This window comes from Larimichthys crocea, chromosome IX, assembly GCF_000972845.2.
Source record: "Larimichthys crocea isolate SSNF chromosome IX, L_crocea_2.0, whole genome shotgun sequence".
Classification (NCBI taxonomy): Eukaryota; Metazoa; Chordata; class Actinopteri; family Sciaenidae; genus Larimichthys; species Larimichthys crocea.
The window spans coordinates 5,408,880-5,427,367 of NC_040019.1; the positions used below are offsets into that span (position 1 = coordinate 5,408,880).

Sequence of the window (18,488 nt, forward strand, 5' to 3'; positions counted from 1 at the left end):
GAAGGAAACACAAAGAGGAAAATAATCCAGCCTGGTTCAAAACAAGTCTGCAACATGTCTAACTATACACTGACTGGGAAACGTAGTTCGATCATGATCTCAGTGTGAACTGTGTTCACACACTGGCCTGTGAGATAAATGTTAAAAATAAGTGTTTGAATGAAGCCTTCCTAAAGTTCTTTGATAAAAATTAAAAAAAATACTGTAACAAGATTCCAGTATTTTTATCTATAGCCTCTGATCTGAGGCTCCACTGCAGAACACATTATTTATTGATCAGATACTAATTTGGTCCAGGCTGGGTTTCCACTCAACTGGTGACATTAGAAGAAAAACAAACTTTTCTGAAATATTTTAACCACAATTATAGATCTGAGGTCAATCCCAGAGAAGCACATCTGTGACTGGACTGAAAGATAACGCTGCCATGCATATTCATGGATCCCAAGCAGAGGAAATATGTTGAACTCAGTTAGACACGCATTAAGAGCACAGCTGCCTAGTCCGGTCCTGCACAAGCACAAATACAACAGTCCCACATATGTAGGATAAAAAAATAAATAAATGCACACGCAGAAATCATGTGCAGATATAAAACCCAGGCAGTCTAACAAAGTAGTTTTTCGCATAATATCTGTGTGACGGCGAGACAGGCTTTGACTTTATAGCTACCAATGCAGGTTATCTTTAAACAACCAGAGAAACAGCTGTGCAACCTCAGCTTCAGGCCTCTTTAATCCCACAGATGAAGCTTCCTGCTGCACACTGGAGAGCACACCGCCGCTTTCATTTAGACAGAGGGACAATGATTGGCAGAGCGTATGGGTAGTAATAAAAACCTGAAAAATAGGAAAACATCCTTTTTACAGCAAGTCACCTAAACATATCATGCAACTAAATGGTTTTATAATCCCCCAATGTGAACACCAAACTCCTTCTGTATGTTTAAGGCTCACTGCTCAAATGTCTCCTGTTATACACAGCAACCGCACTGTCTTCACAAAGTTTGTGCTTTAAGAAAATAGCAGCACACTGTCTCTCCCTGTGTATGTGGCAGAATAATAAGTCAGGGGTGGCAATAAAGCAAATTCAGTGCGTGTATGTGTGTTTAAATCAAAATCAAAGCATACACAAGAGCACTTCATCTTGATTAACGTCCCTTTATAAATACAACATAAGCCTTTAAACTACTTCCAACCCAGTTATTTTTTTCCTGTATTGATGGCTTTTACTTGGCTCTGCTCCAACACACATGAAGCAAATCAGACAAGTAAATAAGTAAAAAAAAATCAGTAAAGGGTTTTTGTTTTCTCATCAACAGCAGTCATAAATCTCACCTTTAACAGCTGTAAGAACAGCAACTGCAACAACTGGGAGCAGTGAGCAGTGGACCGGGTTGAGCATCATTTCAGCAAAAGTTGGAGGTTCATCCAGTTGAAAGAAAGAGCTGGAAAGAAAATCATTACATTGTCTGATGTCCAGTAAAATCCTCTAATTGTAGAGGATCAAGTGGAAAAAAAGAAAAAGAAATGTTAGTTTGTTTGTTTTTGATATAAAACTCCTTCTTGTTAAACCTGGTTTTTAAATTGAGGTCTTCCTATGGGAGGGATGTTCTCCTCTGGTGGCACAGCTCTGGCTGGAGCGACTATTCCCGTGAGAGAAATCAGTAAACATGTGGCGTCTGTCAGATTAACGAGACCCACGTGGGTAATCGCCGGTAGGGGGAAGAAAATTAAATGCACACGAGGTCAAAGGGATCAGTGGTCTCTGCACGAGTCATTTTAATGCTGATTTAACAAATTGAGTGTATGATTCTGGGCTCAAGGGTGAATTTAACTGCAGAGACACATCATTATTAGGAGAAGGAATAGCCTAAATAAGTTCCTATTGATAAAAGGGGAAAAAAATGGATGTACCTTTACCATTTCATTGTATTTAAAGTAATTTACAGATGCATTCAGAAGGCTTATATATTAATCTTTACATTATATGCAGTAGAAATTGGTATTTTGTGTGATTTAGTGCCCCAGATTCAGAGTGCAATGCCAAATTATATTATATATGATCAAAAATGAGCAAGTTGTCAACTTTGCTATCAGCCAATATATAGATATAGCAGCCAGCTTATATTACTCGCTAGTTCAACAGCAGGAAACCCAGCTCGGTGGCTGTTTTTCATTTCATGAAGCTCTTACCAATGACTAAAAGTAATTCTCACATTTAATCTAGTTTTTTTCATCTGGGCCGTTATGTCCATAGAGGTTACACTAAGTTCGGTTACATGGCCTGCTTGCCCAGCTCCGGTTCTGGCACGACACCAGCGTCCAGTATTTGCTGGTAACCTCGTCTTCATGGTGGATCAAACCGCCTGTGGCACAGACACTCCCCCGGTGCTCTGAACTCACAGTCAGGGTAACCCGGTTTACAAACTGAGCTAACGTTAACAGCAGTTTACTTCACTGTCCATCAGAAAACTCTGTAAATCAATAAGAATTGATGCGCAGCAGCCAGAGGCTAGCAGAGGGAAAAACCAGAAAACATTTTCTACATAAAATATGATCCAGTTTGACCAGTGAAATAGTTGGTGTTCTCTTTGCGTACTTCTTGCGGGTGATCGTATCCGGAGGACAAAGCTACATAGTGCAGAAACAGACATATGTGCCACAATTGACAACGTGGCCTTAAAATTATTTTAAACCTGCGATTTTATGGTAGAAAATTTACACAATATTGCTTTAAGCCAGTCTCTAAGTGGAAAAAGTTTAGTGCAGGTTTTGCCAGCTGTCAGCTGTGTATTCTCAGTCCTCAGCATCACATGGGATCATACTGCGTAGGATGGAGCAGATGGATGCAGACACTATATCTAAAGCCGTGTGGTGTCACAGCACAATATACATTTGGCAACATGCTACAAAAGATCCGCAAATACTCGTGCAAACTCCAGTTTAGTTCTGTATGAGTCCTGCTTAACTACATAATAGTTTATTGACAACTGAGACGTATGTTTCCAACATATTTCACATGAGTGTGCTCAGAGTCAGAGGCGAACTCAAACTGTTCGAGGGGCAGGCGTGAAAAAATAAAAAGGGATAAGATTAAAATTGTTTTATTATGTGAGTGTTACGTGTGGCCAGGAAGTAGGACTGTTTGTTTCTCCCCACCCCTTTTTCTCCCTCTCTTTTTCTCTCTCTCTTTCTCTCTCTCTCTCTCTGTGCACAGAGGAGACCCCAGGTGAGACTCATTGTCTCATCAGCATGAGCTTACTTAAAGAGGTGTCTCTCTCTTGTCTCGCTCTCTATCTTCCCTGCAGGTGATCCGGTGTGAAGGTGAGGCTCTGGATGCCAGGAGCCGTTTGGGTTTTGTTATTTTAGTTTTGGTTCGGGGGTTCCTTGGTAGTCCTGTTTTCGGTCTTTTCTTTTCATTTAGGTAGTGGGTTTTAGGCAGGTTTAGATTGGGAGTGAATGCTGGGTGCGACGGCCGTTGGCTGGCTCAGTGTTTTCTCTCTTGTTTTGTTTGTTTTGGCCAGGAACCTCCAACCCTTTAGTTTTGTTTTCTTGGGGAATTATTTTGTTTGTTTTTGAATTAATAAAAATTATTATTGGTTTAATGACAACTTTTGTCTTTATGTTTTCTTTAAATATGTTTCGGGCCTTGCGAGCCCTTGAGGTCCGTAACAGTGAGTATAACTACAGCACATCCCTTTAACTGGAAAGGTACCCTAGAGGGCATTTAATCATTATTATCTACTATAGGGACATCTAAGAGGGCACCTTTCCACATTTTGTCCACAGAAAAGGGACCCTAGAGGGCACTTTATCACGTTTTGTCTGCTGGAAGGGCACAGTAGAGGACACTTCATCATGTTTAATTTAACATTGTTTTTTTTTTTTTTTTTTTTTTTTTTTTTTTTTTAACATGGACCTTCCTGATTCCACCAGTGTTCGGAGTTGAGTAAAGAAAAGTAGAGATTTTTTTTTTTTTTTTTTCTGTGCTACCGTAGGCCTCCAGGCCACATTTAGTTTCTTAGCACTCTGGGTAATTAAATGTAATGATATCACTTTTCTCTTTCTCTCTCTTTTTGTGTGTATCACTTCATCTGCCTTGACCTAGAATTCTATACACTCATTATAATGAGGTACACCGAGCAGTGACACTGAACATCAGTGTGAGTTCAAAGCCTAAACTAAAATAACGTGGTGTCTTGTTGCAGTGTGTCCTACAACCAGAAAGACGATAATATGAGTCGTTTTGTGTCTAAGAGTGAGCAGGTTGGAGGGTGGGATATGCAGTTTAAGGACTGTGGCATCCATCCAGCCTGCCTCACAGAGACATCGGACTAAATGCTGACATCAGATTTATGGTAAAGAACACCTAGTGGGTTTAATGAGCTTGGTTAGACTGGTCTTCACTTCTCCACTCTCTGCCGTTCCACTAACTATCTGTTCTCCGAAAACAAATGTGCTTCACTGGCAGAATATGTCTTCCAACTAAAACCCACTGTGACCGGTGCCTCTGTGCCTGTTTTATTGCAAGGTGGCACCAGTGCCAAGGTGACAAGCATTATGCATGCAAGCATCATTGGCAAATAAACATTTTCTCTCCTGACAGCAGAGGCTGATTAAAATAAATATGTGCCTTAGAGAGACATTTAGGGATCTCTAAATGGCAATAAAACTTTGAAGAACTAACAGAGTCTGTATCATCTCATGAGAGGAACTTGGTTTTAATGTACACATTACTGCAGTGTTTACAGTGCAGGGTTGCGTTTTGGATATACCGAGCTTTAATTTCAGAGCAGTTCGTCTGTGTTTTTGGCTGGATGTGATTATTAATGCTGACAGTGGCAGAGGCCATCGACTATTGAGTCTGGGAATGTCTCCAGATCTCAGTTGTTGTTCCAGACATGCAACCTGCTGCTGGTGCTATTGGAGAAGATGGAGAGGCAGTCCAATGCACCGTGTTTGGCTCCAGTGTTGGCTACAGAGCTGCTGCCGGGTGGTTCAAAGGTTTTTGGAGGTCATTTCATGTGGAGCAACACGGGTCAAGACTTAAATTCTTATATGTTAAAGTATTTAAATAGGAAGCTGTGCCTCTTTGAGATATTAAAAGAGATAAACAGTCGAAGAAATGACTGCAGTGACGACTGGTTAGAGCCAAAGCTTAGTCATAGTCGTAGACCAGTGGCTTTTTTTCAGCGACACTACTGGCTAGCGTTAGGTTGGAAGCGTCATTGTGTCCATCAGGTGGTCAGGTGGTCCTCCCCTTTGGTCCAGACTGAAACATTTCAACAACTATTGAATGGATTGTCGCAGATATTCATGCCCCCTCATTTTGAATTGTAATCAGTTTGGTGATCACTTTATTTTTCATGTAGCACCACCGTCAGGTCAAAATGTGTCTGATATTTTGGTTTATGACCAAATACCTGCACAGTTGATGCTGTTGCTAAGTGCTAATTTTCATGTGCTTACATGCTAAACTAAGATGGCCATTGTTAAACATTGTCAACCAGCATTTCACATAAAGCACAGTTGTGCCTGCAGAGCTGCTAGCATGGCTGTAGTAATCTACATGTAAGTCTTGTTGGGTGTATAAAGTCAATCAATTACAAACTGAAAATATGACATCGGTTTGAACTTCATATCCAGATTTCGACTGATGTATCAAAAATGCATAAATCACGGGGCGGTCTTTAGCTAAGTTGGTAGAGCAGCCGCCCCATGTGCAAAGGCTCAGTCCTTGCCCAGGGTGGTTCAAATCCGACCTGTGGCTCTTTCCCGCATGTCATTCCCCGTCACTCTTCAGCAGTCGCTATCAAAATAAAGCTAGAAAAGGCCCCAAAAAAAGCATAAATCAGATTGTCCATGTGCCAACCCACTACTCTCTTTGTTCCCAAAAATAAATCAAAGCATGTATTTATGTTTTTCATTTCAATTCATTTTATTTTCTGCTTCAGTATTTGCTTCCCCATTCATGTCTATTTTGTATCTCTGATACCAATAATTGAATTTTGATAAAACCTTAAATTATTACATCTCATAACTGTACTTGGATTTTCAAAATTGCAATGATTTACCTGATAGATGCTACATTTTCATATCCAGCAGAAAATAGAACCTGTTGTTTTCTTCTTTCCCCGCCTGTTGAACTGTTTTGGAAATATGTACGTCTATTAAAGATAAAACATGATGACACAGGTGATTCAATCTGGAAGCGGAAAAATAGCAAAAGCATTACAGGTACAAAATGACAACGGCAAAAGAACAAAATATGTGGAAAACAATTCACATCTTAATGTTGTTCAGAGGAAAATGACTTCCAAACAAACTTTAACGGAAACAAGGGATGATCAAACCAGGACAAAGATCATCGCCTGCAAGTTGACATCCAGATGAGCTATGACCAGCCCATGGCTCCTTTGTGGTAATCATATAATTAGTACAGCTCAGTGATGGTTGTTGGAATACAGTAATAGCCTATTGTCTTAGCATCCATCAATCTATCAAATAATCATTAGATCAACTCAGCTGTGTTTCATCCTGTTGATGCTGCATCCGATTGGCATGGGACCTCATGAATAGCTTCACAACAGAACAAGTGATTCAAGAATACCCAAGACAATTGCAGCCATTTATAAAGCCCCCTGAGTGGAAATCATTGTAAACTGCTTCCATATTCTCTACCTTGATCTCCAGGGAGTGCTGGAGTCCATTCTTTGAACATAAAGCTGAAGTTACACCTGTGTAATAACACTTAGCACTACAGCCTGCCAGGGGGCAGCCAGCCAGCCAGCCAGCCAGTCCTTTCAACGCCCGTGGTGCTAGAGCTCTGAGGGCTCTCCAGCCAAGTTGTGCCCTGTGGATGTTTCCCACTCCAAACAGACTCAGCCGAAGATGAATCACCAAGACGAGGCCTGCCCTGGCTTCTTCCCTTCGCTGACGTCGGCCAACGTTTGTCCCCTGATGACGAATGAATGCTCTACTTGGAGAATGGCTGCCATAAACATCACCCCTGTAGGATGTCTGGAATGAGTTATCAGCCAGGTGGTATATCCTCCCGTCGACAACCTGCCCTCAGAGCGCCCTGATGGACAGGTAAGAGGCTTGCCTCAAACCACCCGCTGGGAAATGCATTAATGTTGGAGAGGATAGATGGACGCCCAGGTGAAATATTTAGTGTGATCTCTTTTTTTTGTTCAGAATTCTTCTCACCCGAGATACCTGGCCTCTAGGTAATTTACAGTAATAGGTCATGTTTCATTCCTTCAGAGTATGCAAAGAAATGATTTCTGTTTTACATGTCTAACAATGGATTACCAAGACAGGCAAAGCAGGTAGCTGTCTCGGGTTTTACACAACCTTAAGGATCCCAAAGGCTGTGGCAATTCATTTGCAGTCCAGATATGTAGCAACCTGGAGACAAAATATGTTGCATGTTTATTATGGTATGCATGCAGAGAGTGGAATACATAATAGGACACAAGTCTATGCATAAATACAGTTTAATTTCATTTAAAATGAAATGCCTTAAGGTGGTTCCTGCATTTTTATTGACACTTGGCCCTGATTTTTAAATTGCCCTTTTAAATTTTTCAAACATTAATTGGCACAACATTACATTAACCTGTGGACTGGTCTGCGGTATCTAGCAAAAATATGGTGAAATAAAGTAATCAAGCTCTCATGCTAGGGTAGCAGTACCTCAGTCTGTGGTACCTGGCTTGAAATCTAGCACAGAACACGATGTGGAGTGTGAAGAGGTACCTGGAGAGGTACTAGAGAATGCTTAGGCATTGCTGAGGTGCCCTTGACCAAGGCACTGAACCCTAACTGCTATGCAGCGCCACTATGTGGTAGCCTATCACTCCACCGTCTTTTTGCAGGTCTGTAAGTGGTGTGTGTGGGTGGTTGTATTTTCTATCTATAAAATGGATTAACAGAGTAAATGTTTCTTTTTGCTGTGTGCACCATAGAGGTAGATCAGGGTCCAAAGGTAAGTTTTGCTACGGGAACCAAGGCTGGTTGATCCAGTCCTGAAATTGTCCAAAGAAGGTTACTTAACATATATAATAAAAGCAAAGTTATTACATGGAAAGAAACTTACGGTACCTTACACAACCTCCTACCAGCAGCACAACTATCCCAACCTCTTTACCACACACCTACTGTATGAACTTAGTAAAGATTCAAAAACTGTCCAAGCCAAGAGACTTCAAAAGAAATCTCTGACTCACCACATGACAAAAGGTCTCTCGGTATATCAAAGTCGAATTAAAATATTTTACCTGAGAGACTCTTGCTGTGATTTTTGAGGGCAGGGAGGTCAAATGGACATTGAGTGTTTAACTGGCACTCTGAGGTTTTGTGAAATATTCAGAAAGACCAGCAGAAGATGGATGTCCCCTTATGCCCCCCTCTGGTGGCATGGCAGGCAGGACGAAAGCGAGTGATAGAGAGGTTACAACTGGCAAGAATTTTAAACATCCAGTGGCCCTCGGGGAGTCCAGAGACTTACAGCTCAATATAGATCTGTTGGATAGTGAGGGGAAATAAGGGCAAGAGCGAACGGGAGGAGAGGAGAGGGAGAGGAGAGGAGAGGAGAGGAGAGGAGAGGAGAGGAGGAAAATAAAGGGAGGGCAGTGAAAGAGAGAGGAGAGGAGGGGAAGGACAGGAAGAGAGGAGGGCAAATATATTAGGAGCAACAAAACAAAGATTAATTGATTTACAAATTCAATCTCCTTTCTGTCTTACATCCCCAAGAGAAGAATGGGTGCTTCGGCATAACCCAGATGAAACACTGCAGTAATTTTTTGGCTTTGAGGTTCTTTTTCTTGCTTGAATCAACATTAAAATTAAGCAAATAGTGAAAACAAATATACATGTAGAGAGTGTAGGAGGAGGAGAGGCTTAGGGTCTTTTTCTGATATGAAATGTGTGCCTGCGTGCTTATGGTAACTGCGTTGGCATCAGCAAATGTTTAATTCAAAAATGAGATACATTGATGATACCCAGGTTGGTCACCGTATGTGTTCCATCCCTCATTGTGAAACCGCAGTCTTCGCCATCGTGTGCTGTCACTGTCGCCCGACTGAAAAGCACTGCTGCCCTCCTGAGGACTGTCGTGTAACGGCATGAACGTACCGACAGGTCTGGTAGTTGCACACGCACCAGTGTGTGACAAAAAGGATGGTAGGAATGTAGAAAATAGAAGAAATATATGTGTGACCTGCAGCAACAAAAGATCTTAGTAAGTGTGATAATTTCTAGCTGTTAGACTCATTTGTCCCTGATGTGTCTTATAGACTTCTAAAATGACACAAATGAATCATGTCCATGCGTCTTTGTTGGATCTCTTTGAGACTCTAATTGTTAAAATGTCATTCTGAACCAAACCTCTTTGATTCGCTTATTGCCACCCACCAAGACACAACTGTTCACCAGTCGGTCTTCCACTCAGAAAGGGTTTGAAGTCACGGATAAGAGTCGACATCTGTTATACTGATCTCATTTAACACTTCAGTTATCTCTTGCTGTTGTTGAAACACTGTCTGTGTCCAATGTCTTGTTAATTGGAAATCTAACTTTAACAGACAGCCTGTCTCGTTGTTTATGAACTGCCAAGAAGGCGTGTATAAACTTGGCCTTGTCACCATCCCTTCAGCTTTCCGTCGCTGATGTAATGACAGGCAGGAGATGATTTGCTGTGATGTTCAGGGCTGAATAACAGTCCAATATTAGATTGTTGCTAGACAGAATATTAAACTTGCTAAAAAACTAAACTAAACTTTGCACAAATAAACGTACTAAATCATATAATTTGTCATGTCTTGAGCAAAAAATTAAAGGGATTTTACATCAAAACAACCACATGTTAGTCATGATTAAATCAACCTGTGACATAGCAAACAGTTGTCGTGTATACCTTTGTATACTGAGTGACTGACCGATGGCTGAAGCTATTAAAGGTATGATCTATTTTTGGGCTCAGGCTTAGAGTGCACTATATTCCTTAATAGCCAGCAAATCCACAGAGAAAACCTCTAGAATATATTTTACTGCACCCATTAGGACACAGTTTCTATTGACAAGCATTTACTTACTTAAAAAGCCGCTATTAAATCCCTCAGTGCATTCATCTGAGAAGAAGATAGGTGTATTACTCTGCAGATGTCTGTGTAGCTTTGCTTGCTATAAAAAATAAGCCTGGACAGAATTAATCCTGTAATACAAACCCAGGTAAGATAACGAGATGATGTTATACATTGTTCAAATGTCAGCTGCTCTGCATGACAATGCACTTTTTTTTTTAAATATATCATGTCTCATTAAGTTGTGTTACACTGTGATAAGATCCAGGACAGAAATATGTCAAGTCCATCAGTCCAAGATATGAAAATATGATCGGAAATGTTGCCAATTTCCTCTCAACAACTACTGACAACCAGGTTTTCAAATAATGTTTGGTGAATTAATTGACAGTAGTAATACCACATGGTAAAAATACTCAACCTGCATTCAAAATATCACTTGAGTAAAAATGTGTAAGTATTATCAAAAGTATCAAAACACATTCACACCTACGGGTAATTAAGAGCCACCAATTAACCTGCATTTCTTTGGATTGTGGAAGAAAGTCAGTCGGAGTCAGAAATATTCAAAATCACCAAATTTAGAGGTGCATAGAATAGTTTTTATGGGACAGGATAGATATGAGAAAATGTAATCCAAAAAGTAACTAGAAACTAAAGTTCTTAATGCAGTCGAGTAAAAAGTGCAATTATTGTCGCATTAGTTATAACTTATTATACGACTAATTGTATGGCTTAATCATTATCATGATAATGTGGCACTGTGTTGAAACACATAAGGAATCTTCATCTCTTTCCATATGGCGTGAACCTTTTATAGTGAGGTGTGAGCGCAGACCCTAAACCACCAAACTAAGCGCACCGATTCATTAACTCACTCAATGATACATGATAAATGAAAGTCAGCTGAAGGATGATCTGTCAAACCGATGGGACAGCCTGCGATGACCGGTGAAAACACATAACAAACACAAATGAAGATTAAAACGAGGATTTTCTAAAAAATATCAAATTTAATTTGGTTATAAAAGTTGTATTTTCTTTTTTCACATGCACACCCACACATAATTAATCACCATAAATACTGTCCAATGATTTTTTTTTTCTTTTTTTTTTTAAAACTTTGATTCACAAAGCAAGCACATACGGTGGACTGATACATCTGATTTCAAAAGGACACTATGGAGAATGCTTGCAGTCTTTTACAAGGAGAGGAAATTTCAGTGCACTAACAAAAAGGCTGTCGTAAAATCAAGTAGAAACATTTAGAAATTATCTACAAATGGATCAAAGTACAAAAGAGCTACAGCATTTAGAGACACTACACCCATTCACAAGTGAATGATTTGGCATTGGGACACCATATTACAGTATTTCAACTTTGTGACAGACTGAATAAGAAACTAAACAAAAAAATGCTTTGGAACAAAAAGAATCAGATGTAAACCTATTGCCAACCAAACTTTTCTTACATTCCATTTTGGCAAACCCTCTCTTGTCATTGCATTTAATCAATAAGATTTATAAAGAATGAGGAGGGGAACCCTGTTTCACACAGTAAACTCATATCTGACTCATATGTTAAGTGCAACTTGACGTAAGAGACAACCGCAGATAAACAGGATAGATATAAGAATAATTTAAACTGAACAGACAGAATAGAAGAGTGTTTAAAATATTAAAGCTATGAGACATACGATCCCTCCGGTTAGTAACTGAGATGTTGAGCACGTCAACATCTCAACTGCACACAAAATGTTGGTCCAGTGTGCAAGCCTTTCCTCTCTGTGATCCAAGTGAATATTGTTTAATTCGAAACAATATTTCTATAATCTTGTATAATTAGCACAATGACTGTCTCCTCGAGCGGCATAGACTGAGGTAGGACAGTTGTGTGTTGAGATTTGAGTCACGTGCCGTGACTATGGGATCAATGCAGTTTGTCTTTGAAGTTAAAAAAAAAAAAATTGATCAAAAACTAGAAAAAAAAGTAAGATCAAATATAAAATAAATCAATGTCTGCTGCAAAATATTTTACAAGTCAACAAGTTTTGATAAACAAATGGGAAAACTAATAAACTACAAATTTAAAGGGCCCTAATTTTGATTTTTGATTCATTACAGGTTTAAAAAAAAACTTTCAAAGGTCGAATTTGCCACTGAAGCACTGAAGCGAAGGTCGAAATGTTAAATTCAAATAAACTGTAACTGAATATTCAAAATATTTAATCACAAATTCAGAGTGAAACGCTGTCATTCACCTTCACTGATCGCATAGAATCTCATCTTAATTTAGACTCCGTGTGGTTTAATCTGTCACACATCGTTCTGAAGCTTTCACACTGACAACGAACAGGAAACTGATTTAATCCACAGTCAGTGTGACAGCCGGCAGGATATTAAGTAGTTTCCACTGATCTGATTACATTTTCCTGGCGCAAATCTTTTAGTAGCATTATGCAAATAGGTTTGTTTGTTTCTGAAGACTTGCTTAAATAGATAAAACATTCAGTGAGTCAACAAACTAAATGGAGCAACAGGCGAATATTGGCATTACTGATTAGTGTGTGTGTGTGTGTGTGCACGCTCGCCAAACTAAAGCTCCAGACTACATCTGCTTATTTCATAGATTACCCAAGATCATAGGAATAAAGTAAAAATCTATCTCTATCAGGTTCCCTTTGAAATGTATGTGTGACACTTTTATGGTATAGTCCTTGTGTACTGTAAGTACAAGCCATGTAAGAGCATACATGTAACCAGATATGAAAAGTTAGGTATGTTTGTATTAAGGTAGATGAGCCGGAAAAACAATGCACTGACATTTTGATTTGTAGTTTCTACGATGCTTTCACGTGGCCCTCGATATTAACATGAGACAACAAAACTGAAACAGTGCACAGGCAATGGAGGTAGCAGCACATCACTAGATCACATGACCAATAACTACATGGCCTCTCCTTCAGAAACAAAACAAACGAGAAACATGAAAAGGTGCAAAAAAACATGAATGCATCACGTACTCCCTTACATACACACTCACTCACTCACAGGCACACGAGACATCCCCCCCCCCAAAAAAAACACACCCACCTTTGTGCAATAGGAAGACAGACACAACATTTTGTCTTGAACTAGGCGTTTCATGACAGCTCGACAGCGAGGACGGCGAAACATTTCTGCTCTGATTTACTTTTCAGAAATGACACAAAAACAAACAAAAAAAAAGAAAACCCTGGTGTAAATCAACCTGTGATCAAACGAGGAATGTCATGCTCATATTGTTTTCATAAAGGCCACTGAGACAGCTAAGCTCGCCCGGTGTTTGTCACATTAATGCCCTGTTGCCAATCTGCTTATTCTTCAAATTCCTTTCATCATTCACTCCGCTGAATGACAAGTACGCGTGGAAACGTTTCTTCTTCTCCCCATGTATGCTACCACCTCTCTATGATATTGCACTGAATAAAGCCTTTGTGTTAGCAGCCAGCATTACTTCACAGAATGCCTCAATAACAGTGTAGTCTATTTGAGATTTTTTTTTTTTTTTATAGGAGTGTGGTCTCTGTTTCTCTGTGGTGACATCAATACTCCACAATAAATGATGTTTTTTTTTGTTTTTTTACAGCTACCCTGCTTCAAATAAATGTAAAGTTCCTTTGACTAATGATTAAAAAAAAAAGAAAAGAAAAATGTCATGAAAATCCTAGTTTTTTGTATTTTTTTTAAGTTACCTGTTGATTTAAAATACATCACAGTAATATGTTTTTGTGTCTGCAGGTGACCTCCTCTCTTGATTTTGGCACTGCACTGTACATCATTTAGCTGATTCGTATCCATCACCAAACATGAATAATTATATCACTGGTTATATTCAAATAGGCTCACGTAGTCCAGGAGACAAAGCTCACATCCACTCTGTCATGTGTTGTAGGATCAGAGTTGATTGTATGGATGCAATATACAGAGCCCAGCATGTGCACTTATTGTACATGTATGCTTTTTTCTTTTTTAATTATTATTATTTCACAGGGGAGAGTCTCTTCAGCAGCTTCTTCCCCTTTGAAAGTAGTCCTTTCTTCTTCTTGTTTGCCAGATCTTGGGAGTCCCGTGGGTCCCGGGGGTCCAGCGGGATGTGGGGGCCACTAGTAGGGCTGAGGGATCTCATGGTGCCTGGAAGGAGAGGTCGAACAATCGGGGACGGCGCTCGGACGGGTACGGTGTCGTTGTCGACCGTGTCGGCGGTGTCTGCGGTAACCTGAGGAGAGAAGTGATGGGGAGGTGTGGAGGCATGGGGCAGCGTATTACAAAAGAAGCAACTCTTTCACACTGAAGTCTCTGAAGGCCTCTGCCTGCCTGTCTGTCTGCCTGCCTGCCTGTCTGTCTGTATTCTCTACTAAACTCCACTATGTGCTTTCAATGCAGAAAAACTTTTCAAACTGCAGATAATTGGACTTCTCTGTGTACTTTAGAAGGGCATTCATTGAACACATAATGAACAAATCACCCGCTGACTTATGTGCATATCTTACGTGCCTCCTCGTTGCTTTTATCCCGTTAAATGGAGTGATGGAAATACATTTTGAATTTGCAGTACGTGTATATCTCAGTAATTTGTAACTACCTCCGGCAAGGACGTCGACATTTCTAGTTTGTTTGGATGTTTTTTTTCTTTCATAACGTGCATCTGGGGTAGCGCGCCGCGTGTTTCAGTGAAGATCTGCATTCAGATACATGCAGATCTTTAAAAAAAAAAGCATATTTTCTATTATTAAAAGAAGTTAGAAAAAGAATTATGCAGCCTTGGCAACAATTTTCAGTCTCTAACTTTACTAACCATGTACAGAATATTAACAGGCACCATGATTATACACTGTAGATTTGGAGTGAGAGCCTAGTTTCTTTTAGCTTTAGTTCTAGTTAGTTTAGTTCTTCCTTGTATGTGTTTGTATGTGTATGTCTCCGTAAATAACTCAATATTCAAACTCACTAACTATCTGATAATATCCACCCCATACTGAATAAGATGGCTAAATCTATCAACTGTCTACTTGTTAATTTGTGTTAAACTGACAGAGGATTTGGTATGTTTTTACACACGCACACACACACACACACACACACACACACACACAGAATGTACATATGTAGAATAAACACTGAGGAGGAAGCCATCGAATGTTGAACACGACATCAGCACACCACAGAGCCGGAGAAGTCCACTATCAGTTAGGCCATGAGGGAACATACAGTACAATAATATACATTACAACACTGAGGGACACAACTGTAGATACCAGGCTTCTCTTCTAATGCAGCAGCTGGATACACACTCTCAGTAAGATGATAGTTTGTATTTTGATACCATTAGGGTAGACTGAGTCTACGTCTCTTGGACATACACCACCTTTGGGTGAAAAAAAAAGATGCCATTTAGTTTTTTGAGGCGAATATTTACAAACATTTTGAAAACATTTTGGTATCCTTCAAACTCAAAATGCTACATTTTACTGATGTGATATGTCACCATGGAGAAAAAACCCCCCCAAAACATTAGAGAAACACTAGACTGAAGTGTTTCCATAATGTTAAGTGGCATTTGAAAGCCTCCTCTGTGACCACAAGCTGCGTGCATTAGAGCCACGAGTTTGGCATCTCAAGTTGCTCGACTTACTGTACAAGGCAGACAGAGCCATTTATGGTGTGAAATGAACAATCTTCTTCTGTTTGTTTTGTTTTGTTTTGCCAAGCGGGTGAGGAAAAACAAAAAAGAAATCAGATGTGGCAGCATTGTCACCGTCGCTAAAAAAACAAACAAACAAAAAAACAAAAACCCACACCACTATGACAACTGAAAAAAAACAACCACCACCACCACAACAAAAACAACAACACCAACACACATGAACACAGAGCGCGCAAAAGATGTTTTTTAATATCCAATTTTTTTCTTTTTATTGTTCCATTGTAACAACACAGTATGGATGTATCAGTGCTGCGATTAGTTTTGTCTCTCGAGCTCAGAGCAAACATGGCGTATCCACTGACAACAGGGCTGAAAAATAGATCTGATGTGTGCGCAATATACATAAAGAAACAAAGCCTCTTTAAGGAAATACAGCAGTCGAGCCAAGAAAGTTGATATAAAATGTATCAAGTTTTGAAAAAGGCATGCTTTTCTCTCGTTTTCATCTTTAAAGTTTTCTTCTCAAATGGTTTTCTTTCAGTGTCACTGGGTAGCAATCGTTACGTGTTAATAAAGCACTTATCATATAATTGTTATTATACACAATAACCACAATTTGATTTTGTGTTTCAGTGCAAAGAGGTACCAAATTATCTTGTGTAAGGAATGAGTTGAGCCTTTTTCAAGTCCTCCTTAACCAGTGCTACATGCATAAATCACCCGCAGAGCTCCCACAGTCTATCCTCTCTCTGTCCATGTCAGGCTTTGCTTCTTCCTTTCTCTGAGACTCAGAAAGGTGTTAACACTGGATTTTTTTTGTCTCTTTTCCAAAGGATGAAGGGAGGAAGGCGGGCGGGCGGGCGGGCGGGTAGGGGAGGAGTTGTTAGTTTGTATAGAGTCACCACTGTCACCACATGGACAAACACACACAATGAACAGCACACAGACGGCAAAGTGGAGGAAGCGAGAGACGGAAATCAAGAGAGAGGACGGAGGAGGAGGATGGATGAACACAGGGCCTAGCGCTGAGAGCGGCGATGATGATGTACCCGTTTGCCCTCTGAGACGGTGGCGGCAGAGTTGGCAGGGGGCCGGTTGGCAGGCTCTTCCTGGGGGTAGTGGGATGGTGTATCAGTCAGATACACCTCCACGTCATCAGGCACTTCTTCCAGGAAGTTAGAGGGAACCAGACCGCGGTGGCCGTTTATCTCACCCTATGGACGTAAATGAGGGAAGAAGATTTGTGTCACTGAACAAGATGTATGCCATAAAGTCTAAATAATATGTCATATGTATGCACTGTAAGGTTCTAATTTTCTTAATGCCCTCAGGGTTGAATCAGGTCACTATCCATTTAATTAAGTGTGCGTGTAAGGCGCACACTATATGTTATCCACCGCGCTCATTCTTTTTTTTCTGCTTATTCTTACGCCCTTTTTTTGTCTCGCTACTCCTCCCAGAGTTTTTGTCGCACATACACAAAACGGGTATCAAAACGACCGGCTCGGCCGGGAATCGATTGCTATGACTTTTCTAAGAGTTTCGGCATGTTGATGCTAGCGCATCAGAGCTAACATGCTAACGTTAACATGCATAATGTTAACACGCTAATGATAACATTCTAATGCTAACATTCTAATGCTAACATGCTAATGTTAATTGCTAGCACATCAGCGCTAACATGCTAATGCTAACATTCTAATGCTAACATGCTAATGTTAATTGCTAGCGCATCCGCGATAACATGTTAATGGTAACATGCTAATGCTAACATGCTAATGTTAATTGCTAATGTTAACAAGCTAATGCTAACATTCTAATGTTAACATGCTAATGTTAATTGCTAGCGCATCAGCGCTAACATGCTAATGCTAACATTCTAATGTTAACATGCTAATGCTAACATTCTAATGTTAACATGCTAATGTTAATTGCTAGCACATCAGCGCTAACATGCTAATGCTAACATTCTAATGTTAACATGCTAATGTTAATTGCTAGCGCATCCGCGATAACATATTAATGGTAACATGCTAACGATAACATGCTAATGTTAACATGCTAGCGTATCAACGCATCAGCGCTAACATGCAAATTTTAACATACTAATGTTAATTGGTAGCACATCAGTGCTAACATGCTAACGTTAACATGCTAATGTTAATTGCTAGCGTATCAACGCATCAGCGCTAACATGCTAACGCTAACATGCTAATCTTAACATGCTAATGTTAACATGCTAATGGCAATTGCTAATGTTAACATGCTACGGGTAACATGCTAATGCTAACATGCTAATGGTAATCGCTAGTGCATAAACACTAGCTGCTCCTGTGTCTAAATAAAAATGTTAAAATGACTATTTGAGACTTTTGGAATGACCTGACTTGCAGCTCACCCTGGTTGCTTGGCAACCTCAAGCCTGCCTTTGACTAACTTTGTTGAAGTCTCTGTATGATATCAACGACTATCAAGGCTACATTTTCAATGTCGGCCATTTTATCCTTCTCTTTCACAGACACAAACACAGACACATAGATAGAGAGACAGACAGACACCACACACAGTGTCAGGCACACTCAAAATCTCTTCAGAAATTTTCTAGTTTATCTTTTTGTTCTCCAAAAATTAGAGCCTGTGAAACTCCCTTGACATATTAAAGTTATTAATTTGTAGATTCATCATCCGTCCCAGCCTCCTGATTTGTTAAATTAA

At 39.9% G+C, this 18,488-nt stretch overlaps 2 protein-coding genes across 8 annotated transcripts in view; both read right to left on the reverse strand.

Moving 5' to 3' along the window:
• Window positions 1–1,407, reverse strand: part of si:dkey-1d7.3 (transmembrane protein 132D) — a 29,345-nt gene extending 27,938 nt beyond the window's left edge. The window contains exon 1 of the mRNA XM_019272410.2: window positions 1,338–1,407. Coding sequence (XP_019127955.1) covers window positions 1,338–1,407 — 70 coding nt within the window. The remainder of the gene's footprint in view (window positions 1–1,337) is intronic.
• Window positions 1,408–13,809: 12,402 nt separating this feature from the next.
• The window catches only part of rimbp2a (RIMS binding protein 2a), a 57,661-nt gene continuing 52,982 nt past the window's right edge, over window positions 13,810–18,488 (reverse strand). For all 7 annotated transcript variants that reach the window (XM_019272462.2, XM_019272463.2, XM_019272461.2 and 4 more), the window contains 2 exons: window positions 16,823–16,987; window positions 13,810–14,345 (listed from right to left, as the gene is read on the reverse strand). In XM_019272462.2, the coding sequence (XP_019128007.1) occupies window positions 14,109–14,345; window positions 16,823–16,987 (402 nt within the window). In that variant the 3' untranslated portion in view covers window positions 13,810–14,108. The remainder of the gene's footprint in view (window positions 14,346–16,822; window positions 16,988–18,488) is intronic.